The sequence below is a fragment of the Oncorhynchus kisutch genome, linkage group LG6 (assembly GCF_002021735.2).
Source record: "Oncorhynchus kisutch isolate 150728-3 linkage group LG6, Okis_V2, whole genome shotgun sequence".
NCBI classification, from domain to species: domain Eukaryota; kingdom Metazoa; phylum Chordata; class Actinopteri; order Salmoniformes; family Salmonidae; genus Oncorhynchus; species Oncorhynchus kisutch.
Genome location: NC_034179.2, coordinates 8,737,091 through 8,763,316, shown reverse-complemented (window position 1 = coordinate 8,763,316; position 26,226 = coordinate 8,737,091). Strand labels below are relative to the sequence as shown.

Sequence of the window (26,226 nt, the reverse complement as noted above, 5' to 3'; positions counted from 1 at the left end):
TCATGGATAATGACAGATTTATTATAGTAACATCAACAAAAATGAAGATTTTAGCTATATAAAATACAATGCAAAGACACAGCATTCATCTGAACCAATAGGAACACATTTACAAAAGCATGAACTTACATTCTATATGTTCTATATTACGGCTGGCAAGTCAGTACACACCCCTGGTGTACAGTATGACACACCAGAGGTATTACAGTTCTATTGTAGAATACAACAAACCAATGGTGCAACAATTCAATATTCCCTTAAATGGAGGGCACAAGAGAAAATATGCATATAACGGAGTGTACAGAACATTATTAAGGACCATCAGAACGGCCTCAATTCGTCGGGGCATGGACTCTACAAGGTGTCCAAAGCGTTCCACAGGGATGCTGGCCCATGTTGACTCCAGTGCTTCCTAAAGTTGTGTCAAGTTGGCTGGATGTCCTTTGGGTGATGGGCCATGCTTGATACACACGGGAAACTGTTGAGTGTGAAAAACCCAGCAGCTTTGCAGTTCTTGACACTCAAACCGGTGCACCTGGTACCTACTACCATAACCTGTACAAAGGCACTTTCAGCTTGCCCCATTAAATCTTTTGTCTTGCCCATTCACCCTCTGAATGGCACCCATACACAATCTATGTCTCAAAAATCTTTCTTTAACCTGTCTCCTCCCCTTCGTCTACACTGATTGAAGTGGATTTAACAAGTGACATCAATAAGGGATCATAGCTTTAACCTGGATTCACCTAGTCGGTCTATGTCATGGAAAGAGCATGTTTTCCTAATGCATATCATCGCTTCAAACATGTGTATTTCTAAATCAAAGTCTTGGGTCAATCTGTTGACCAACAACAGTCTCACAATCAAATCCAGAATTACCTGAAAGGCCTTGAATTGACCAGGAGGAGTCACAAGAAAATAAGGTTGAGGAAAAATCTTCAAACACAAGGCCTCAAAAAAAAAAAAAAAAGAGCAGACACTCACTGTCAAAACATGTTGAAAATAGCATAAACATTTCCATAGGACAAAACATAGTGAAACCCCTGATGACTCTAGGAAGATAGTGCACAACAACAAGTCTAAGACAAGACAGTAAAGAACAACACCAAAGATAAGCACTGATTTCATAAAAACTTCCAAATATAAAAATTGTAAAATCGGAATCATTTGGCAGATAGAGGATTCATCTCTTCACACGTCTGAAAGCACACTTGTTTACTGACAAACCCAGCCATCTTTGAGTAGAACACAGAGAGTATGAGGGTTAGCATTCTGCTAAGACCCTAGACTGTCTGTCCTGAGAGTTATCACTAGTCCCTCAGTCATTTCAAAACTGCACACGTTCAGTCTGGTAACAGAGATATCAACCTCTTATTGCTTCACAATTTAGTCCAACTCTGCCAAAGACCGCCATAGATTAAACTCTCTCAATTAGAATCAGTCTGAATGATTGTTCAAAACGCAAATACAGGCTACAGCTAGCTAATGCTAACACGAAAGCGGTTTCAGCATCACGGAGCTTACAGCGGATAGATCTGAATGAAAGCCCTGAAATCCTCTATGTCTATGTGTGAGTCAATAGAATGTCAGATTATATTTTTTTAAATCCCAAACACTGTTCTGTTCAGAGTCTTCACTTGACAGCTTTCCAGCCTCCAGATACTGTCCATACTTCACAGTGCTCTCTCTTATACTGTTTTATATGTGAGAGACTGCTGGGAACCCTAGGAAGATCTCTCAGTTCAGACAGTGATGATTGTGAAAGTGAGGTCTGACAGAGCATAGGTACTAGCCGGTTCAGACAGTGATGATTGTGAAAGTGAGGTCTGACAGAGCATAGGTACTAGCCGGTTCAGACAGTGATGATTGTGAAAGTGAGGTCTGACAGAGCATAGGTACTAACCGGTTCAGACAGTGATGATTGTGAAAGTGAGGTCTGATAGAGTACTAACCGGTCGCTCTTAAAAAAAAATACAAGTTGATATGCAAGGCCTGTCTAATGAGACATCTAAAGCGCAACGATCAGTCAGCTATTTTCCTTCGATAAAGTTCCAAAGCAGTCAAAACGCAAAGAAAATCTATAATTTGTTCAAAATACACCAATCACTGAATTGCATCTGTAAACATCACAAAAAGAGAAAATATATGGATTGTTTGTTGATCAGTTCTCCACTGATAAGGTTCAGTCAGAGAAGTGTCTTCAGCTGAATAATAACAATGCACACCACCTAACATAGTGAGACTGGTTACATTACAATCAGTGCTAAAGGGAAGTGCTGCTTCAAGGACAGCTGCTCCTAGTCAGTGTCCGGTGCAGTGTGATTGAGTGCTTGTGGCTGTGCGTGGGATGGGTGCTGTTCTGTGCACGTCTGATCTTGTGCAGTTTTCCCGGGTCAGCCAGCGGTCACATGCAGTCGACCACGTTGCTGGAGCCCTGGCCCACGTCTCTGATCTGGCTGATGTGAGTGGAACAGACGGCCACTCCGGCTCCTGCCCGGCAGTGAGAGACAGACCCCACCAGCTCCCATCTGAGGAACACACCGTCAGACTAGGTGGTTATGTATTATGATAAAGTGTAACTCACCAGACTTAAAACTAAAAAAAAGATTAGACCCTCTTTAAGTAGAAAACAGTTGCTCATCTGTGCTAGAGCCTCGAGTGTACCAGACCTGGGTGAAATACTTTGGTGTGCTTTTTTAAAAGCTTACATAGTACAACCTCTTCCTTGAACCTGAACAGTAACCCTGCTCTCTCTCTCTCTCTGTGTCTCACCTGTTCATACGGGGGTCGAAGGCCTCCACTGTGTTAAGATAAATGTTTCCGTTGTGACCACCGACTGCGAACACTCGACCCATGACCGTGGCCACGCCCACTCCGCCTCGGGGCGTGGTCAGCTCAGAGACGTAGTTCCAGCGACACAGACGGGGGTCCAAACGTTCCACGGAACTCAGCGGGGAGTTGTCATCAAAACCGCCTGACGGAAGATGGGGGGGGGGGGGGGGGGGGGGGGGGGGGGGGTGTTCAGTAACACCTTGGTGGAGCCCTGACTAACAAACTACGAATGAGCAATTTCAGAGTTGAAGGCTTGTACACGTCGTGTCCCGAATAAAGTAAGTTGTGTACATACTGTAGGATAACGGCTCAATCAGTACAAGATGTGATATGAATAGCATAACCCGGTCAGTGAAGCAGCAGGGAATAAAGATCCCCTCCTCTGCCCAGCAAGGTCAATGCTTATGGTAGACTGAGATAATCAGTAGCTTAACCTCCTCCACAAACACAGCCATGCTGACTCATTTCAACTAGGATCAGCGAAGAGTCCGGCCAGAGCTGTGAAACAGACTCTACAAATTCAGCCGATAACATCACCCCACCCTTATAGATCACTTTTAAATCAGTAACCAACTTGACAAAACATGAACTTTTCTCTTTTCCGTCTCATGTTTACAAGCCAACCCCTTGTGTGTGAGAAGCATGTGACCCATGTTAAATAGCAGCCAGTAGAATGGGTGGTAAACACTGATAGGAAATACAACGTGACAGTGATATGTGGTTGTCTCACCTCGTTCAGTTGTTACTGTAAGTCAATCACATCTTCTAAATCAGTGTTTCCCAAACCAGGTCCCGGGGACCCCAAGGAGTGCACGTTTTGGGTTTGGCTCCAGCACTACACAGCCAATTCAAATAATCAACTCATCATTAAGCTTTGATGATTTGAATCAGCTGTGTAGTGCTAGAGCAAAAACAATAACGGACCTGGACCTGGTTTGGGAAACGCTGTTGTAAATGATTAGCATGTCAATTCAGTAGTACTGTGCTGTGTTCTTACCCACGACATAGAGGCATCCGTTCAGCTCACTGACTCCGTTCCCTGCTCGTCTCTGGCCCATCTCCCTGACCTCTGTCCACTTGTTGAGGTGGGGGTCAAACCTCTCCACACTGGACAGAGAGGCCACACCGTCGTTACCTCCCACAGCGTACACATGACTCTGACAGGACAGGACAGGAGAGGGTTAAGACAAGTGATTCTCAGTGCTTGAAGTGGAGTGAATCAGGTGCTGCTACTCTTTTGGAGGGTTGGAACTAAGCCGATATATAAAAGAGGCTCAGCCATTCAAGAAGAACAACATTTGAGGTGTGTTTCTATTACCGACAGGAAAGGTCTGATGAATATTGCCCACGGACATGGTCGGACTTCAATCACACAAACAGTACAGGGAATAAAATCTCTTTACTGAATGGTATAAATGGTTGTAAAAGAATCTTCTGTGAGGAGGGTAATGTCACCCGTAGAGTGTTAAAATTAAGTTTCTTCATTCACAGCCATTAAACTCTTAACTGATTTAATGGCTACCAATACAGTGCCCTTCTTTGAGAGACATTGGAAAACCTCCCTGGTCTTTGCGGGGGGGGGGGGGGGTTTAAACCTCCCTGGTCCCAGTGAGATTCCCAGAGTGAGTCCATGCAACTTATCATGTGACTTGTTAAGCAAATGTTTAATCCTGAACTTATCTAGGCTTGCCATAACAAAGGGGTTGAATACTTATTGACTCAAGACTTTTAAAACTTTACATTTTTTAATAAATTTGGAGAGAAAAAAAATCTCAAAACATAAATCCACTTTGACATGGGTATTGTGTGCAGGCCTGTGACACACGGAAATGTGGAAAAAGTCAAGGGGTATGAATACTTTCAGAAGGCTCTGTATAATACTGTATGTTCAGTGCAACCATGTATCCATGCTGTTCTGCTGTTCTTACCCCTAAGGCCACAGAGCCCACCCCTCCTCTGGGTGTGTTCATGGACGCCACAGCAGTCCAGCGGTCGCTCTCGATATCGTATCTCTCCACGTCGTTGAAGCACGAGTTGTCATCTAGGCCTCCGATGGCGTAGATAGGACCTCCCAGAGCTGCCAGAGCTATGCCCCTTCTACACACGTACAAGACAGCATTGACAATAGGGCAGTATATCAGAGTGATTATAATTAGGGATCTTTATGGTCGGCTGAAAAACTACATTTCTAAAACAAAACTCTCATTAGAGAATTGCCCCCCCCTCCCCCCAGACATGACATACCTCTTAGTGTTCATGGAAGCCTTCATCATCCACTTGTTAGTGAGAGGATCAAACATCTCCATGTTGCCCAGGTGTTCACTACCATCATGCCCCCCTACTGCATACACTTTACCTGAGGACACCAGAGCAACGTTAGGACTACGAGACCATAGACAACTCACAACCTGACATATACTAAATATGGTCAACTCCACAACTTTTTTTCTACACATTCTACACATTTTGCCATGGGTGCGGAGAGAAAAATGTGCAATTTTAGAAGTAACTGTCCAGTGAAAATATCACTTTTAAAAAGTTATTCCGTTAGCTCATACCCAAATAATGTTGTGGACTCATTTTATACTTGTATTTGTGACCAAACACATAAATTGGAGAAGAAAAAAAGAATGTCTCAAAAAATTCTTGCTATTTCCTCATTGAGTATGATGTCATATTCCTGAAGAGGATGAGCTGGCCAATCAGCAGTCTACTCATATGTTTTATGACGGTATATGCCCACACCATTCTGTTGTTGGGGTACGCACACACACCATTCAAACACAGAAAAGCTTATTTTTAACATAATTAATTAACATTTTTTTTGTCAGGAAAAACTATTTCACTCATATTGTAAGTAATTATAGGTCATATTTCATAGAAATCTGGAAACACTGGACAATTACTTTAAAGCACATTTTCTGCAATTCTACACATTTTGCCATGGCTTATGCTGTGTTCTTATGGTATCCGAGTGATTCAAGCATATCAAAATCAAATGGGGACACCATGCCATTTTGGGATTTGTTTTTATTCTCTCTGTCTAGTTATTATTCTGGTGGTTGTTAGTTCACAAAGCTCATCTTATTTTCATTTCTACATACTTTATATCTCGTTTTAGTCATTTAAGTTTACACTGAAAACGTTTTACCATCCTGGGAGAAAAAAAAATCTCTATATTTTTTTAGTAGTGGCCACAATTTATGAATGAATATAGGGGAAACAATGCTGGAAGACAACGGAATTAATAATGGCAAATAAGTCTGGCTGCACAGTCGCTTGGCAAACATACTGTAAATTGAGAAATCATGTGACTAAACTGAACAAAAAGAAGAAACTGTGCTATGAAACAGAGAAATTATATAAAAAAATTATAGTAAAAAGCTTTGGAGCTTCTTAAAATGACATTTTAGGCAAAATGGTGTCTATCATTCATTGAATCAGATGGCTCACTCATCACAAAACCCACTAATATTGCCAACTACTTCAATGATTTTTTTATTAGCAAAATTGGCTTCCGTAAAGTGAGTGCGGAAGAGGTGAAAAAACGTATTGTTGTCTATAAACAATGACAAGTCACCTGGGTCTGACAACTTGGATGGAAAATTACTGAGGATGATAGCAGACAATATTGCCACTCCTATTTGCTATCTCTTCAATCTAAGCCTACAGGAAACTCATTAGGCTACCCAAAAATAGCAAAGCACCCTTTACTGGCTCTAACAGCTGACCAAATCAGCCCGTTACAAACACTTAGTAAACTTTTGGAAAATAATTGTTAGACCAGATACAATGCTATTTCACATATTTTTTTTTTTAATGCTACAGATTTTCTGCACGCTTATAGGGATGTGCATTCAACATGTACAGCATTTACACAAATGACTGATGATAGACAGAGAAATTGATAATAAAAACATTATGGGAGCTGTTATGTTAAGACGTCAGTGGAGCTTTTGAAATGATCGATCATAATCTGCCGCTTGAAAAACCTGTTATGACTTTACATCCCCTGCTATATTGTGGATTGAGAGTTACCTGTCTAACAGAACACATAGGGTGTTCTTTAAATGGAAGCCTCTCCAACATAATCCAGGTCGAGTCAGGCATTCCCCAGGGCAGTTGTCTAGGCCCCTTTTCAATCTTTACTAATGACCTGGCACTGGCTCTGAGTAATGCCAGTGCGTCTACGCATGCTGATAACTTAACACTATACACGTCAGCTTCCACAGCGACAGTAATCACTGTAACGCTTAACAAAGAGCTGCAGTCAGTTGCAGAATGGGTGGCAAGAAATAAGTTAGTCCTAAATATATTTCTAAAACTAAAAGCATTGCATTTTGGGACAAATCATTCCCTAAACCTCAACTAAATCTTGTAATGAATAATGTAGAAATTGAACAAGTTGAGGAGACTAAACTGCTTGGAGTAACCCTGGATTGTAAACTATTATGGTCAAAACATATTGATACAACAGTAGCTAAGATGGGGAGAAGTCTGTCTGTAATAAAGTGCTGCTCTACCTTCTTAACAACACTACCAACAAGGCAGGTCCTACAGGCCCTAGGTTTGTCACACCTGGACTACTGTTCAGTCGCATGGTCAGGTGCCACAAAGAGGGAATTAGTCAAATTAAAATTAGCCCTGAACAGGGCAGCACGTCTGACCCTTAAAATGTACATGGAGAGCTAACATGAATGTCGATCTCTTCCATCTCAAAGTAGAGGATTGACTTCATCACTACTGTAAGAAGTATTGACACGTTGAATGCACCGAGCTGTCTGTTTAAACTACTAGCACACAGCTCAGACACCCATGCATACCCCACAAGACATGCCACAAAAGGTCTCTTCACAGTTACCAAGTTTAGAACAAACTATGTACAGTAGTACATAGAGTCATGACTACATGGAGCTCTATTCCACAGTACTGCATAGAGTCATGACTACATGGAACTCTATTCCACAGTACTACATAGAGCCATGACTACACGGAGCTCTATTCCACAGTACTACATAGAGCCATGACTACACGGAGCTCTATTCCACAGTACTACATAGAGCCATGACTACACGGAACTCTATTCCACAGTACTACATAGAGCCATGACTACACGGAACTCTATTCCACAGTACTACATAGAGCCATGACTACACGGAGCTCTATTCCACAGTACTACATAGAGCCATGACTACACGGAGCTCTATTCCACAGTACTACATAGAGCCATGACTACACGGAGCTCTATTCCACATCAAGTAACTCAACCAAGCAGTAAAATTTGATTTAAAAAAAACAAAAAACAGATAGAAATACACCTTATGGAACAGCGGGACTGTGAAGAGACAAATGCATTTACACATGATAATATACGCACTATACTAGCGCTGTCCACGACAAGGGCTGTCCCCAAACAAAAAACAAATCTTTGTAGACCAAGTCATCTGTTCCAAACGATTGGTCGACATTTTAAAACGTGTATTTTTCCATATATAGGATGTTGAATAAAATCTAAATGTCTGAATAAAATCAACTATATGTAGGCTACTGAGCTTGTCTGATGCTTTAAGCACTGTGATTAAAAAGGAAGACACAAATGACTAAAGAGGGAGCCAGAGATCAATATGGCCTTACAGATCAATATAGTCTAACCAGAAGAAGACAACCTGTTCCATACAGACCCTCCTCCCGTTGCTGCAGGCTTTCGTAGCAGCCATTATGCTCCTGAAATTGCCGGTAATAGGCTACACCCGCGGTTGGCAACATTTTCCCATGTGGAGTGCCAAGTTATCCTACCATTTTTACTGATCCGAGTGCCCATTATGATTTTCAAATGCACATTTTCATGGATCAGTTTCATTTAATTTATAATAAAAGGTCTTCATATCTCAAAATTAAATGTTATGTGGTGAATCAAAATTATATGAAAATAATCCAAATCCAAAAGTAACTCCTATTGCCATTACGTAAAAAATTGCAGACATAAAGCCATCAAAATAAAAACATTGCATCCTGCAGGTTGAAAATATCCAGAAAAAAAATAATATCCTAGAAATCACATTGGCTACACATGGCCTGTCTACAAGGAAATTGAAACATTGTATCAACTATTAACTTAGTCTGGCCCAGTGCCAGAAAACATGCAACATTTCCTCCCCTCAGAGTTTCCTGCAAAAGTAATGTCCAGACAGACAGACACAGCTGTGGGCTATTTGCACAAGGGATAAGAAGTAATCAGGTAGGCCTATTTTTTTTTTACGTTTTCACCAAATCAGAGAATGACATTTTTTCCCCTTTCATGCTAAGTGGTTATCAATATGTAGAGAGCTGGAAAGATTTTTCAAATTGACAATATTTCCACAACATGGTTTTTACATCCATTGAGAAAGACTGACTTTGTTTACTTGCTGTTGGAGGTGAATAAAACATTACTTTGAGAAGCTCCACAGTGATGGTGAGTTAAGCCAATCAGAAACAGTATCAGATCCCCAAGTGGGCAGATGTATAAATCAGGTGATCTGTAAGCCTACATTTGAGCGCAGGCCAGGTATCCTAGGCCAGGTATCCTAGGCCAGGTAGCCTAGGCCAGGTTCTATGTGTAATCAGGTGCACGTCCTTACACCACATTGACAGGAGCGCCAAACAAAAGACAATGAATAAATTGACAACTTGTAAATTGAATAAAATTAACCCAAACTTTTTTCTCACAAGTGTATCCTAGGTTGTGCGCTCTGCAGGAAACGTGTCCAATCAGACAATGACAACAGTATGACTGTAATAACAACATACTGAATGCATTAGCAGGAATTACCATAACAAACATTGTAATTAGAAATTATGGTAATTAACAGTAAATGGATTAGTCCACTGGTGATACTGGTGTGTCATCCCTGCGGCCTTCGCAATGGATTAGTCCACTCAGACAGGCCTCCACAATGGATTAGTCCACTGAGACAGGCCTCCACAATGGATTAGTCCACTGAGACAGGCCTCCACAATGGATTAGTCCACTGAGACAGGCCTCTATAATGGATTAGTCCACTGAGACAGGCCTCCACAATGGATTAGTCCACTGAGGCAGGCCTCCACAATGGATTAGTCCACTCAGACAGGCCTCCACAATGGATTAGTCCACTGAGGCAGGCCTCCACAATGGATTAGTCCACTCAGACAGGCCTCCACAATGGATTAGTCCACTCAGACAGGCCTCCACAATGGATTAGTCCACTGAGGCAGGTCTCCACAATGGATTAGTCCACTGAGGCAGGCCTCCACAATGGATTAGTCCACCCAGACAGGCCTCCACAATGGATTAGTCCACTGAGACAGGCCTCTATAATGGATTAGTCCACTGAGACAGGCGTGAATCAGACAGGCGTCTTGTGTGACATAGATTTTAAAAATATATTTGCAACTACTCGATAAAAAAAAAAATTGGGTCGACCAACAGCATATCAACCAAACAATCAATCAGTCGACTAAACAGGTTCAGCCCTAACATGTACGTTTTGTGGACTTTGTTGTGGATATGTGGTAGTAGAGTAGTGGCCTGAGGGTACAAGCTTAAAGTGGTGTGAAAGGTATTGTAATGTTTTAAAAATTGTGTAATGGCCTTCATTTTGTTGGGCTCCAGGAAGAGTACTATAGCTGCTGCCTTGGCAGTAACAAATAGGGATCCATAATAAACCCCAGGAAGAGTAGCTGCTGCCTTGGCAGTAACAAATAGGGATCCATAATAAACCCCAGGAAGAGTAGCTGCTGCCTTGGCAGTAACAAATAGGGATCCATAATAAACCCCCAGGTAGAGTAGCTGCTGCCTTGGCAGTAACAAATAGGGATCCATAATAAACCCCCAGGTAGAGTAGCTGCTGCCTTGGCAGTAACAAATAGGGATCCATAATAAACCCCAGGAAGAGTAGCTGCTGCCTTGGCAGGAACAAAATGGGGATCCATAATAAATACAACTAATCTCAGACTCTGTGCTCTGACCATCCCTGAGAGATTCCACACAGCCCGACTTGCCTGGTTAAATAAAGGTTAAAACAAGAAACATAAAAGAGGTGTCAGAGAGATGGCTGGCCCTGGACCAAGGTAAGATAGCTGTCTCCTTGGGCACACGGATATGTCACATAAATGCACACATTCATTCAGGTTACAGACCATGTAACTAGGGAGTGCAACAATATCCATAGCCTAGTTATTGGGTTCGTAACATAAACAGTTCTTATTGTTATGATGGCTGCTCTCCCAACACACATCTATTCTCTATCCTTAATCTGCAAAGCATTCAGTGAGTACAGGGGGAAAAACAGCACCTAAGACCAGTTTTGGAGTTATGGCTTTCTATCCATTTTCTATTCCCCCCCCTTCCCTCCCCATCCTCCACCTCTCTCTTGCACTCCCTCCATCTCTCACCTCCTACAGAGATGACTCCAACATGTCGTCTCCTACTGTTCATCTCAGGTCCAAAGAACCAGCTGTTCTTGCTGATGGAGTAACACTCGATGCTGCGGAACGGGTCACCAGAACCACCCCGCCCACCCACACAGAACAACACACCTGAAGATGAGGCAAAGGTCAGGGGTTAGAAGGTATGACTTCAGAGCAGGTATAAAAAAAATATTAAAAAACACCACACACTGCAATGCAAAGCTCAACACATGAATATCCACCCTGAGGAATCAATCAACGATTTAGGGTTTAGTTATTTGTCAGACTCGTAAATATATAAAATTAAGATTTTTTTTCCTTTATCATCGTTCTGCAATGTCCTCAACACTATCACATAGCAGATTGGACAAGCTGCCAGTCTGTTACCTGCAGTGTGTTTCCTAGGCGTTGTTCTTACTGAATACTCAAAGTCCGGGACCACCTTGTTGCTGAGGTGCAGGTGATAGTTCCTGGCCTCATCCAGCAGATCTCTGCAGCTCAGGTTCCCTCTGATCATCTCCTCTTTGGCCACCGTGGCTGTCAGGAAGTCTACTGGGAGCAAGGGGAGACGCACCTACAGGAGGTATGGATACACAGCACACAGTCAACACATACTGCACTGCACACAGCCACACACTGCACACAGCCAATACACACTGCACTGAACACAGCCAACACACACTGCACTGCACACAGCCAACACACACTGCACACAGCCAACACACACTGCACACAGCCAACACACACTGCACACAGCAAACTGACACTGCACACAGTCAACACACACTGCACACAGCCAATACACACTGCACTGAACACAGCCAACACACACTGCACTGCACACAGCCAGCACACACTGCACACAGCCAACACACACTGCACACAGCCAACAGACACTGCACACAGCCAACAGACACTGCACACAGTCAACACACACTGCGCTGCACACAGCCAACACACACTGCGCTGCACACAGCCAACACACACTGCGCTGCACACAGCCAACACACACTGCGCTGCACACAGTCAACACACACTGCACTGCACACAGTCAACACACACTGCACTGCACACAGTCAACACACACTGCACTGCACATAGTCAACACACAGTCAACACACACTGCACACAGTCAACACACACTGCACACAGTCAACACACACTGCACACAGTCAACACACAGTCAACACACACTGCACACAGTCAACACACACACACTGCACTGCACACAGTCAACACACACACACTGCACTGCACAGTCAACACACACACACTGCACTGCACAGTCAACACACACACACTGCACTGCACACAGTCAACACACACACTCTGCACTGCACACAGTCAACACACACACTGCGCTGCACACAGCCAACACACACTGCGCTGCACACAGCCAACACACACTGCGCTGCACACAGTCAACACACACTGCACTGCACACAGTCAACACACACTGCACTGCACACAGTCAACACACAGTCAACACACACTGCACACAGTCAACACACACTGCACTGCACACAGCCAACACACAGTCAACACACACTGCGCTGCACACAGTCAACACACACTGCACACAGTCAACACACACACACTGCACACAGTCAACACACACACACTGCACTGCACACAGTCAACACACACACACTGCACTGCACAGTCAACACACACACACTGCACTGCACAGTCAACACACACACACTGCACACAGTCAACACACACACTCTGCACTGCACACAGTCAACACACACACTGCACTGCACACAGTCAACACACACACTGCACTGCACACAGTCAACACACACACTGCACTGCACACAGTCAACACACACACACACTGCACTGCACACAGTCAACACACACTGCACTGCACACAGTCAACACACACACACACTGCACTGCACACAGTCAACACACACACACACTGCACTGCACACAGTCAACACACACACACTGCACTGCACAGTCAACACACACACACTGCACTGCACAGTCAACACACACACACTGCACACAGTCAACACACACACTCTGCACTGCACACAGTCAACACACACACTGCACTGCACACAGTCAACACACACACTGCACTGCACACAGTCAACACACACACACTGCACTGCACACAGTCAACACACACACACACACACTGCACTGCACACAGTCAACACACACTGCACTGCACACAGTCAACACACACACACACTGCACTGCACACAGTCAACACACACACACTGCACTGCACACAGTCAACAAACACACACTGCACACAGTCAACACACACTGCACACAGTCAACACACACTGCACACAGTCAACACACACTGCGCTGCACACAGTCAACACAGTACACAGGGGGTCATAAACGTTAACACAGAAGCATCTGTCCTGCAGGGCAGCCGGACAGAAACACAGTGTCAAACACTACACACACACACAGTGTCAAACACTACACACACACACACACACACACACACAGTGTCAAACACTACACACACACACACAGTGTCAAACACTACACACACACACACAGTGTCAAACACTACACACACACACACACACAGTGTCAAACACTACACACACACACACAGTGTCAAACACTACACACACACACAGTGTCAAACACTACACACACACACAGTGTCAAACACTACACACACACACACACACACACACACACACACACACAGTGTCAAACACTACACACACACACACACAGTGTCAAACACTACACACACACACACAGTGTCAAACACTACACACACACACACAGTGTCAAACACTACACACACACAGTGTCAAACACTACACACACACAGTGTCAAACACTACACACACACAGTGTCAACACTACACACACACAGTGTCAAACACTACACACACACACACACACACACACACAGTGTCAAACACTACACACACTGTCAAACACTACACACACACACAGTGTCAAACACTACACACACTGTCAAACACTACACACACACACACAGTGTCAAACACTACACACACTGTCAAACACTACACACACACAGTGTCAAACACTACACACACACACACAGTGTCAAACACTACACACACACAGTGTCAAACACTACACACACACACACAGTGTCAAACACTACACACACAGTGTCAAACACTACACACACAGTGTCAAACACCACACACACACACACAGTGTCCAAACACTACACACACACAGTGTCAAACACCACACACACACAGTGTCAAACACTACACACACACACACCACAACACACAGTGTCAAACACTACACACACAGTGTCAAACACTACACACACAAGTGTCAAACACTACACCACCACACAGTGTCAAACACTACACACACACAGTGTCAAACACTACACACACACAGTGTCAAACACTACACACACACACAGTGTCAAACACTACACACACACACAGTGTCAAACACTACACACACACACACAGTGTCAAACACTACACACACACACAGTGTCAAACACTACACACAGTGTCAACACTACACACACACAGTGTCAAACACTACACACACACAGCACACACACAGTCAACACTACACACACACACACAGTGTCAAACACTACACACACCACACAGTGTCAAACACTACACACACACACACAGTGTCAAACACTAACACACACACACCACACAGTGTCAAACACTACACCACACCACACAGTGTCAAACACTACACACACACACACAGTGTCAAACACTACACACACACACACAGTGTCAACACATACACACACACACACAGTGTCAAACACTACACACCACACACACACAGTGTCAAACACTACACACACACAGTGTCAAACACTACACACACACACACACACACAGTGTCAAACACTACACACACACACACACAGTGTCAAACACTACACACACACACACACACAGTGTCAAACACACTACACACACACACACACAGTGTCAAACACTACACACACACACACAGTGTCAAACACTACACACACACACACAGTGTCAAACACTACACACACACAGTGTCAAACACTACACACACACACAGTGTCAAACACTACACACACACACACAGTGTCAAACACTACACACACACACAGTGTCAAACACTACACACACACACACAGTGTCAAACACTACACACACACACACAGTGTCAAACACTACACACACAGTGTCAAACACTACACACACACACACAGTGTCAAACACTACACACACACACACAACACACACACAGTGTCAAACACTACACACACACACACACAGTGTCAAACACTACACACACACACACAGTGTCAAACACTACACACACACACACAGTGTCAAACACTACACACACACACACACAGTGTCAAACACTACACACAGTGTCAAACACTACACACACACACAGTGTCAAACACTACACACACACACAGTGTCAAACACTACACACACACAGTGTCAAACACTACACACACACACACAGTGTCAAACACTACACACACACACACAGTGTCAAACACTACACACACCTACAACTAAGTATTGATGAGGAAAATGTTCCACAAACACAACATACTACACACAGCACCTACAAGCATAAATTAAAAATGAAACAAAATACCAAAGCTCCCCAACCAGCCCAAGACGTGTGACTAAGGCTGCGTTTACAACACAGGCAGTTCACTACATGGTCTTATGACCAATCAGATGTGTACAAATCTAATGCAATTGGACAAAAGACCCACTAGTGGAGAAAAAATAAATATTAGAATTGGGCTGCCTGTGAAAACGCAGTCTTTCAGACCTACCTGAGTCATGATCTGCTGCAGCCAGGCCTCGTGGTGTTGAGGGTTATTCTTCAACCACTTGACAGCAGCGGTGTACACCTGAGTCTCAGAGTGGATGTTCAGATCACTGGAGGACAATAGGGTTCTCAGGTGAGGAGGCGACACGCACGGGAAGTCCTCACAGTCCACCACTTCCCGGAAATGCTCGCAAGCGTAGCGATCTGCCATGTCCATCAGGTCGACGCGGTTGTGGCTCTCGGCAAAGGTGCGGACAGCCAGGCAGTTGGAGGGGTGGAAGTGGGCCTTCATGTACTCACAGCAGGCTCTGGCAACCAACTCTACCTGCAGTATACAGGCTGCGTAGAGGAGGGGCTGTACATTGTCCACTGTCAGGGTCAGACGGGAGGAGTAGGCGAAACGCACCAGGTCGTGGATGGCGTCTCCGTCAAAGTCCTTGATCTCAATCAGGTCCTGTTTGGCCTCGGACATCTCGGACAGGAACATGGCCCTGAAGTAAGGGATGACACAAGCCAGCACCAGCTTGTGGCATGGTATCAGCCTGCTGCCAACCTGAACACAGGGAGAGAAAAGGAGAGAGAGAGAGAGAGAGTTAATGCAAGCTCACACGTTATTCATTCCCTGAACTATTCAGTCCATAAAAGGTTTTGTTGGTTAATTTGTGTCTTTAAAAAATAAAAATAAATGATAGGCTTAACTGGTTCCCACCAAACTTCACAAAAACAGACATAAGTTTTTGCCTTGGAGACAAATAGAATTAGGAATTAGAATACCAGAATGGACATGAACCTTCTTATGATGGGATAAAGGGCAGCCATTTTGGTCAGGGAATTGGTCAACCATGGTTTGCCAGTGCTTTGATAGGATAGAGTAAAATAATGAATTTTGAATCATTTTTCTGCCCTGTATGTTTGTTAGCCAGACAGTTTTAGAGGAATGATTCCCAAAATTATTAAAATTAAAATGCCAATATTCCATTTAAAAAAATGCAGTCGATCCACTGTCATACACTGGCTGACATCAGTTGATGATAGGACTTAGACAGCTGTAAATGCAAGTACTACGAATATTTTATCATAATAGTACTCACAGCTTTCCAAGAAAACAAAAAAGTAGACAATTACATACATTTTACAGGCTATTTATACAGAAAGTGTATGAAACCCAAATAAACTGTATTTATAATTATGACTATTTTAAGTTGACAATAATTATTACACAATTTATGATATCACATGCCTTACTTTTATTTTCCTGCATAAGTCAAATCAGGATTAAGCCTCTACCGCCATTGGCTACATGCCGCTGGGGCAGCCGGTAGCCTAGTGGTTAGAGCGTTGGGCCAGTAACCGAAAGCTAGATCGAATGCCCGGGCTGACAAGGTAAAAATCTGTCGTTCTGCCCCTGAACAAGGCAGTTAACCCACTGTTCCTAGGCCGTAATTGAAAATAAGAATTTGCTCTAAACTTGCCTAGTTAAATAATGGTAAAATAAAAATGTTTTAATACAAATTCTAATTAGACTGGTTTGGATTTCTCCCTGACCAATATGGCTGCAATTTTCATTCCATTCTGGAACTTTTGAGTGTTAATGACAGCTCAGCCCCTCTAGTAATTTAATAGCATCTCTATGCTTTACCCATTGTTTGGCATACCCATTTCACAAATAGCTAGTAGCCAAAGAGCTAGTGACTGAGCATTGTGAACACTATAAAACCCCACTCTGCCCGTCCCTCACATCTATGTCCAGACCTACCTTCAGTGTGACATCACAGAGCTCCCCCACTTCGTAGAACTGCCTCAGGGAGTCGTGGAAGTCCTTCCATGCCTCATAGGCCTCAAAGACAAAGGATCCGTCAGGCTCAGAGTCTCCATCGGGCCTGGTGGTGGTGGTGGTGGTGCTCTGACGGTTCTCCTTCTTCTGCTTGAGCTTATGCTGCTTGGCATGCTCCGGCACCATGTCGCCTGGAGCCATCACCGTTTACAGGGAGTCAGACCTGGGAGGAGAGAGAGGGGCAAGATGAAGGGGAGAAAATCCAGAGAGCTTGTTAGAAGGAAAGGGGGAGGGGGGTAGCCTTGTCCTGTACATTTATAGCCAACCAAATGTTCCCAGTCAGTGAAAAAAAGAGGTCAAGCTAATTCTCACAAGAGGCTAAATGTATGATGGCACAGTTGGGAGTAGAGAGCTGTAGACTGGAGACGCCATTGAGCTCCTGTGTGAGGTGTCTCTCTCTCTCTCTCGCTGTCAAACTGATATGGCACAGCCTATAAAACAGAGCATCGCTAAGCACATTTCCACCCACATTCGACAGATTATGTGGCTTCTCTGGTGAGCTTTCTGCTGCTGAATAGACTCCCTGAGACAATGTGGCCATAGGCTCCAACGCCCCCTCGTCACTATTCTTAAGGACAGAAGACATTTTGCAGAGATAATGTGGCCAAACGCTCCACCGCCCCCTCGTCACTATTCTTAAGGACAGAAGACATTTTGCAGAGATAATGTGGCCATAGGCTCCACCGCCCCCTCGTCACTATTCTTAAGGACAGAAGACATTTTGCAGAGATAATGTGGCCAAACGCTCCACCGCCCCCTCGTCACTATTCTTAAGGACAGAAGACATCTATTGTAGGGGTGTAACATTCACGATTACACAACCATTACACAACCATTACACAACCATTACACAACCATTACACAACGGTCCTTGATTAAAATATTTAAGATATGACTGCATCAGTCCGCAGAACACAAACCGATCCAAATCAAGCACCGGTCAGAAAATCAATTCAAACGTTATGAATCACCTATTCACTTTGTTGTTGTTGTTGTTGTTGCTCATATTTGTTTCTTACATTCCCCGAAAAGACCTCATTTTGTGACAACTGATGCATGTCGGTCTTCCAGTGTCGAAACTAAGCATTTAACTGCGTTGACAGTCATTGAGCATGCAGAACAACCCTAGGGAGTAGCCTAGTCAAACTGCACACTGTGCCCAGCTTTGCTGGCAATATTAGGCTTTATAAGTTGAGTGACAACCTGTTTAATTTGCTAGGTTATAGTTATCTACGCGTTGTTGAAAATGGTGTTTTTCCAGAATATAGCTGCTGAATGCTGATTTTTATTTTGACTGTTCAGGTTCACCATCAGCAATATGTTTTTGTAGTTCAGTGTATAAAAAGGTCATTTTTAGATAATACAGGGTAAAGTGATATTTTCATAATGAGGAATCACTTTTTGCAAGGTTCACTGCATGGCCAAACGCTGGAGGACAAAATGAGCTGACTAAAAGCTTGGTCAAAACCATTTGATTTTGAGATGGGGGTGAAATCTAAAGTTGTACTATATATTCATTGTCTATGTCATAGCTCATTTGTAAATTTTAAGTATTGATACATTACTAGCTGAAACACTTAATCTGTTAAAAAATCACAAGTTAATGAGTGGGATTTCAGAAACAGTGGAGGGGGACAATTTTTTTTTTATATGGTAGTAGATGCCTAGTCTCCATTATGGCTCTAATCTGATAGTGGGGTGGTAGATGCCAGCTCAGACGGGCCCAGCTCAGAGAGGCCCAGCTCAGAGGGGCCCAGCTCAGAGAGGCCCAGCTCAGAGAGGCCCAGCTCAGAGAGGCCCAGCTCAGAGGGGCCCAGCTCAGAGGGGCCCAGCTAAGAGGGGCCCAGCTAAGAGAGACCCAGCTATTGAACACCATCAGCAGCAGATTTTAATTTAGAATGGAACATGAATGTTGATGCAACAAATGTTTAGTGCATTTTGTTCACTAATTAAATCAAACCTAATTGTTTCAAACCAAAACGTAGCATTCCTGTATTGTATCAAATCCCATGTACCAACACTGAGCAAAAATATAAACGCAACATGTAAAGTGTTGGTCCCGTGTTTCATGAGCTGAAATAATGATCGCAAAAATGTTCCAAACATCAAAGATTATTTCTCAAAAATGTTGTGCACAAATTTGTTTACATCCCTGTTAGTGAGCATTTCTCCTCCAAATGGTGATCACACCAGATATTGACTGGTTTTCTGATCCACGCCCCAACTTTTTTTTTCTTTTCCTACGGCATATCTGTATTCCCAGTCATGTGAAATCCATAGACGAGGGCCTAATAGATTTATTTAAATTGACTGATTTCCTTATATGAACAGTAACTCAGTAAAATGTTTAAATTGTTGCGTTTATATTTTTGTTCAGTATAGATACGTATTGAATAGTCTTGAAAGACAATATGGAAGAATACAGAGTAGTCATTCCCCCCCCTAGGCAATGAAACAAACAAAATGTCAGCAAGTTCAAACCACCGAGCTGACAAGGTACAGAATCTGTCGTTCTGCCCTTGAACAGGCAGTTAACCCACTGTTCCTAGGCAGTCATTGAAAATAAGAATTTGTTCTTAACTGACTTGCCTGGTTAAATAAAGGTAAAATAAATAAAATAGAGAAAGTGGAGTCGCAATTCAACGGCCCAGACACGAGACGTACGTGGTAGAGTCTACAAACAATCACGGACTACAAAAGGAAAACGAGCCACATCACGGACAGCGACATCTTTCTTCCAGACAAGCTAAACACCTTCTTTGCCCGCTTTGAGGATAATACAGTGCCACCGATGTGGCCTGCTACCAAGGACTGTGGGCTCTCCTTCTCCGATAGCCGACATGAGTACGACATTTAAACGTGTTAACCCTCGCAAGACTGCCGGCCCAGACCAGCATACCTAGCTGTGTCCTGGGGCCCCACAAGGGTGAATGCTCAGCCCCCTCCTGTACTCCCTGTTCACCCATGTGTTTGTGGCCATGCACGCCTCCAACTTGATCATCAAGTTTGTGACATTGGGTGCTGTAGGTGTCCTGGAGGGCAGGTAGTTTGCCCCCGGTGATGCATTGTGCAGACCGCACCACCCTCTGGAGAGCCCTGCGGTTGAGGGCGGTGCAGTCTTTCGTTGATTTTATATATCAACATTCCAACCTCATTTAGCATGATCTATTCAATTATGGCATAATTCTACTGTTTGTATTAATTTGTATTTTGAAGGCTAACCGCAAAGTCCACTATTGTGGCTAATCCTTATGGTGGCTAGCTTCCGATAGATGGGTCACACCACCATTAATCAAATAAGAACCGTCTTATAAATTAGGGTTATTTTAGATGACAACTAGCGCTATATAGCTAGCTAACTATAGCTACTGAAACCGATGTCGTTTTGCTATGTTTTGGGGAAGAACATTGTTTGCATCCATGAGCTAGCTTTTTTTTTATGACCAGCACTGTAGGTGCGCGAGACAACTTTACCAGCATCATAGCATACGTATCGATGAATCACTGTGTTATGAAATACGAGTGATAGTGTAATCAATGTTTAATAACTGCGTAAAAAATGTATGAAAGCGTTAAATTATTATGTGACGTGCAGTCATATTCAGTTCCTGATTGGTCAACAAGCTTATTTGACACGTCAAATAGTGTTATTTGACGTCTCTTTTTTGACATGCAAAGACCCAAACGGCGTTCCATAGAAATTCTGGTTGAGAATGAAACGACTGAACAATGAAACAGCACAGCAAGTAAGTGAAAGAAAAAGGTTTTGATTATGTTTTACTGGTAATGGGGACATATGTAAATGCCAACTTAATACCTTTTTGGTCAGTGTGGTGTGTGTGTAACCTTTATTTAACTAGGCAAGTCAGTTAAGAACATATTCTTATTTACAATGACGGCATACCCCCGGCAAAAACCCGGACGACGCTGGGTCAATTGTGCACCACCCTATGGGACTCCCAATAACGGACGGATGTGATACAGCCTGGATTCGAACCAGGGACTGTAGTGACACCTCTTGCACTGAGATGCAGTGCCTTAGACCGCTGCGTCAACTATTTAACTGTACGAGAATGCTTAAAAAGGCCACAAAAAAATTCAATATCGATTATCGGTATCGGGTTTTTTGGCAAGGAAAATATTGGATATCGGTATTCTAATATATAGTATTATTATATAGTAGTATACATTATATTAACTGCCTGCATTTGGACATGGAGCAATTAGTGCCTGTAGCAGGGTTTATGGACAACAGGCATGTAGAAGGTGCTACAATGTAGCCAATGTTGACATTTTAAATAACATGCTAGACAACCAACAATGTAAATTACACTTGGCTAACTTAGGGACAATTGCTATGCTAACCAGTACTTGGCAACTAGCTAACTAGCAATCTGTTCCATGCTTATGTTTTCAACCAAATAAGTGACAAGCTAGCTGATGAGAGTTTTCATCTGTATGCAGGCACTAAAACCGCACTCAATGAGCTGTATACCTCCAAAGGCAAACAGGAAACGCTCATCCAGGTGGCGCTCCTAGTGGCCAAGGACTTTAATGCAGGGAAACAAATCCGGTTTACCTAATTTCTATCAGCATGTTAAATTTGCAACCAGAGGGAGAAAAAATTCTGGACCACCTTAACTCCACACAGAGACGGGTACAAAGCTCTCCCTCACCCCCCATTTGGCAAATCTGACCATAATTAGATCCTCCTGATTCCTGCTTAGAAGCAAAAATTAAAGCAGGAAGCACAAGTGAATCAGTCTATAAAAAAGTGGTCAGATGAAGCAGACGCTAAACTACAGGACTGTTTTGATAGCACAGACTGGAATATGTTCCAGGATTCTTCCGATGGCATTGAGGAGTACACCACATCGGAGCCGGTGCAGTACGAGCGGATGTTGCCTGTAATCCATGGCTTCTGGTTGGGGTATGTACGTACTAGAGGTCGACCGAGTAATCGGCATGGCCGATTGTTATGAAAACTTGAAATCGGTATTCGGCATATTTGGACGCCGATTACATTGCACTCCACGAGGAGTCTGCGTGGCAGGCTGACCACCTGTTACGCAGCTGCAGCAAGGAGCCAAGTTAAGTTTTATGCTAGCTAGCAACTTATCTTATAAAAAAACAAGAAATCTTAACATAATCACTAGTAAACTACACATGGTTGATGATATTACTAGGTTAACTAGCTTGTCCTGCGTTGCATATAATCCATTTCGGTGCCTGTTCATTTATCATCAAATCACAGCCTACTTCGCCAAACGGGTGGTGATTTAACCGGCGCTTTCGCGAAAGAAAAAAACACTTATTGCACCAATGTACCTAACCATTGGCATTGATGTTTTTCTTAAAATAAATACACAAGTATTTATTTTTAAACCTGCATATTTCGTTAAAAGAAATTCATGTTAGCAGGCAATATTAACTAGGGAAATTGTGTCACTTCTCTTGCGTTCTGTGCAAGCAGAGTCAGGGTATATGCAGCAGTTTGGGCCACCTGGCTCATTGCGAACTGTGCGAAGTACATTTCTTCCTAACAAAGACCATAAATAATTTGCCCAGAATATTACATAATTATGACATAACATTGAAGGTTGTGCATTGTAAGAGCAATATTTAGACTTATGGATGCCACCCTTTTGATAAAATACAGAACGGTTCCATATTTCACAAAAATAATAAACGTTTTGTTTTTCGAAATGATAGTTTCCGAGTTTGACCATATTAATGACGTAAGGCTCCTATTTCTGTGTTTATTATATTATAATTAAGTCTATGATTTGATTTTTGATAGAGCAGTCTGACTGAGTGGTGGTAGGCAGTAGCAGGCTCATAAGCATTCATTCAAACAGCACTTTCCTGCATTTGCCAGCAGCTCGTCGCTGTACTAAAAGCATTGCGCTGTTTATGACTTCAAGCCTATCAACTCCCGAGATTAGGGTGGCAATACTATAGTGCCTATAAGAACATCCAATAGTCAAAGGTATATGAAATACAAATGGTATAGAGAGAAATAGTCCTATAATTCCTACAATAACTACAACCTAAAACTTCTTAACTGGGAATATTGCTCAATGCTCATCACTAAGCTAATGATCCTGGGACTAAACACCTCCCTCTGCAACTGGATCCTGGACTTCCTGACCGGCCGCCCCCAGGCGGTAAGGGTAGGTAACAATACATTTGCCACGCTAATCCTCAACACGGGGGCCCCTCAGGGGTGCGTGCTCAGAGTCCTCCTGTACTCCCTGTTCACTCATGACTGCACAGCCAGGCACAACTCCAACACCATCATTAAGTCTGCTGATGACAACAGTGGTAGGCCTGAATCTCCGACAACAATGAGACAGCCTATAGGGAGGTCGTCAGAGACCTGACCATGTGGTGCAAGGACAACAACCTCTAACTCGAAAGTGATGAAGACAAAGGAGATGATTGTGGACTAGAGGAAAAGGAGGACCGAGCACGCCCCCATTCTGATCGACGAGGCTGTAGTGGAGCAGGTTGAGAGCTTCAACTTCCTTGGCGTCCACATCACCAACAAACAAACATGGTCCAATCACGTCATGAAGAGGGCACAACAAAACCTACTGCCCCTCAGGAGTCTGAAAAGATTTGGCATGGGTCCTCAAAGGTTTTACAGCTGCACCATCAGCATCCTGACGGGTTGCATCACTGCCTGGCATGACAACTGCTCAGCCTCCAACCGCAAGGCACTACAGAGGGTTGGGGTGTCAGAGGAAGGCACTAAAAATAGTCAAAGACTCCAGCCACCCTAGTCATAAACTGTTCTCTCTGTCTGCTACCGCACAGCAAGCAGTACCAGAGCGCCAATTCTAGGTCCAAGAGGCTTCTAAATCAGCTTCTACCCCCCAAGCCACTCCTGGACAGCTAATCAAATAGCTACCCAGACTATTTGCATTGCCGCCCACCCCTACGCTGCTGCTACTCTGTTATTATCTATGCGTAGTCACTTTAAGAACTCTATACCAACATGTACATATTACCTCGACACCGGTACCCCCTGAATATAGCCGCACTATTGTTATTTACTGCTGCTCTTTAATTATTTGTTATTCTTATCTCTTCCTTTTTTCCGTATTTTCTTAAAACTGCATTGTTGGTTAAGGGCTTGTAACTACGCATTTCACTATAACGTCTATACGGGTTGTATTCGGCGCATGTGACAAATACAATTTGATTTGATGTATTGTTGTTATGCTAGCTCACTTGCTAATGACTGTTAGCTGGGTAAATAGCTAGCTAGCGGTATTCATAAGTCTCTCATATCTTTGCGATACTATAACTTAGAGTATAAGTGTCGGTAGGAGTATGAACAATCATAAGTAATAGCTTTACTGGTGTAGTTATATTTTTTGCTAGTTAAACAAGTAATCTGTTCAAATTCATTGCTTCTTGCTAACGAACGTTAACAAGCTAAGCTGAAAATTAGCTACTAACGTTACTCATGAACTCATGCAAGATGTTGGAGGAAACGAATTACTGTTACCCTCGCTGTACATTTACTACATGGAACACGTTGAGCCAATCTACATGAGACAAATGTATTTTTCTGTTACCTCATATTGTAAAAATCCAATCCCACTTTCATTTACAGGCACAGAAATGAAACCATTCGACTCGCTTTGGACGATATGGTGCGTGCGCAGACATCAATTCGGGACGTTTCTTGATATCAGGAAATAACCATTGGTGCTTGCCATTGGTCAGTTCCGGTGTTATGAGACTAACGTTTTCTCGACACTGATTATTTGTTTTTATTTCATCTTTATTTAACCAGATTGGCCAGTTGAGAACAAGTTCTCATTTTCAACTGTGACCTGGCCAAGATAAAGCAAAGCAGTTCGACACAAACAACAACACAGAGTTACACATGGAATAAACAAACATACAGTCAATGATACAATAGAAAAAAATAGTATATCTACAGTTTACATAGCAAGTTAGGATAATTAACTAACTAAAAAAATGTAGGATAACTATCGTGGTTAGGAGAATAGGGTTAAGGTTAGGCGTAACTACCGTTTTCCCCGAGCGAAAGAAACGGCCACGGACTAATGGTGAGTATCAATGGGTTTAAATTCATATCAAGAAACGCCGATAACAGAAAACGACCCAAATTGCGGTCTGCAATTGCACACTTCTCGCTCTGGCACAGATGGTGCAATTTCTTCTTCTTTGTCTTTTATATTATAATGGCGGTCCGCAAACAAACGGTTCAGGTGCATGCCCCCACCTACTGTGCTGGATTGTGCGATCATTATGGTTTGCCAAATTCTGTACATATACATATATATATATAATAA

At 43.2% G+C, this 26,226-nt stretch overlaps 1 protein-coding gene across 1 annotated transcript; it reads right to left on the bottom strand.

Moving 5' to 3' along the window:
- Window positions 1-25,610, bottom strand: LOC109892298 (kelch-like protein 8). Its single transcript, XM_020484743.2, has 10 exons — window positions 25,480-25,610; window positions 17,816-18,056; window positions 16,064-16,612; window positions 11,650-11,836; window positions 11,248-11,391; window positions 5,077-5,188; window positions 4,761-4,929; window positions 3,830-3,989; window positions 2,773-2,974; window positions 1-2,528 (listed from the first exon to the last, which is right to left on the bottom strand). Exons 2-10 carry the CDS (start codon window positions 18,032-18,034, stop codon window positions 2,405-2,407), a joined length of 1,866 nt encoding a protein of 621 aa, XP_020340332.2. The 5' UTR covers window positions 18,035-18,056; window positions 25,480-25,610; the 3' UTR covers window positions 1-2,404.
- Between the last annotated feature and the right edge of the window lie 616 nt (window positions 25,611-26,226).

What these genes read in the sequence shown, in the direction of transcription:
- LOC109892298 (XM_020484743.2), bottom strand. Translation starts at nt 18,034, where the DNA reads ATGGCTCCAGGCGACATGGTGCCGGAGCATGCCAAGCAGCATAAGCTC. An exon ending in TCTGTGATGTCACACTGAAG is followed by an intron (nt 16,613 to 17,815) that starts GTAGGTCTGGAC and finishes CCCTGTGTTCAG; the next exon opens with GTTGGCAGCAGGCTGATACC. An exon ending in GCTTCCATGAACACTAAGAG is followed by an intron (nt 4,930 to 5,076) that starts GTATGTCATGTC and finishes GTACGTGTGTAG; the next exon opens with AAGGGGCATAGCTCTGGCAG.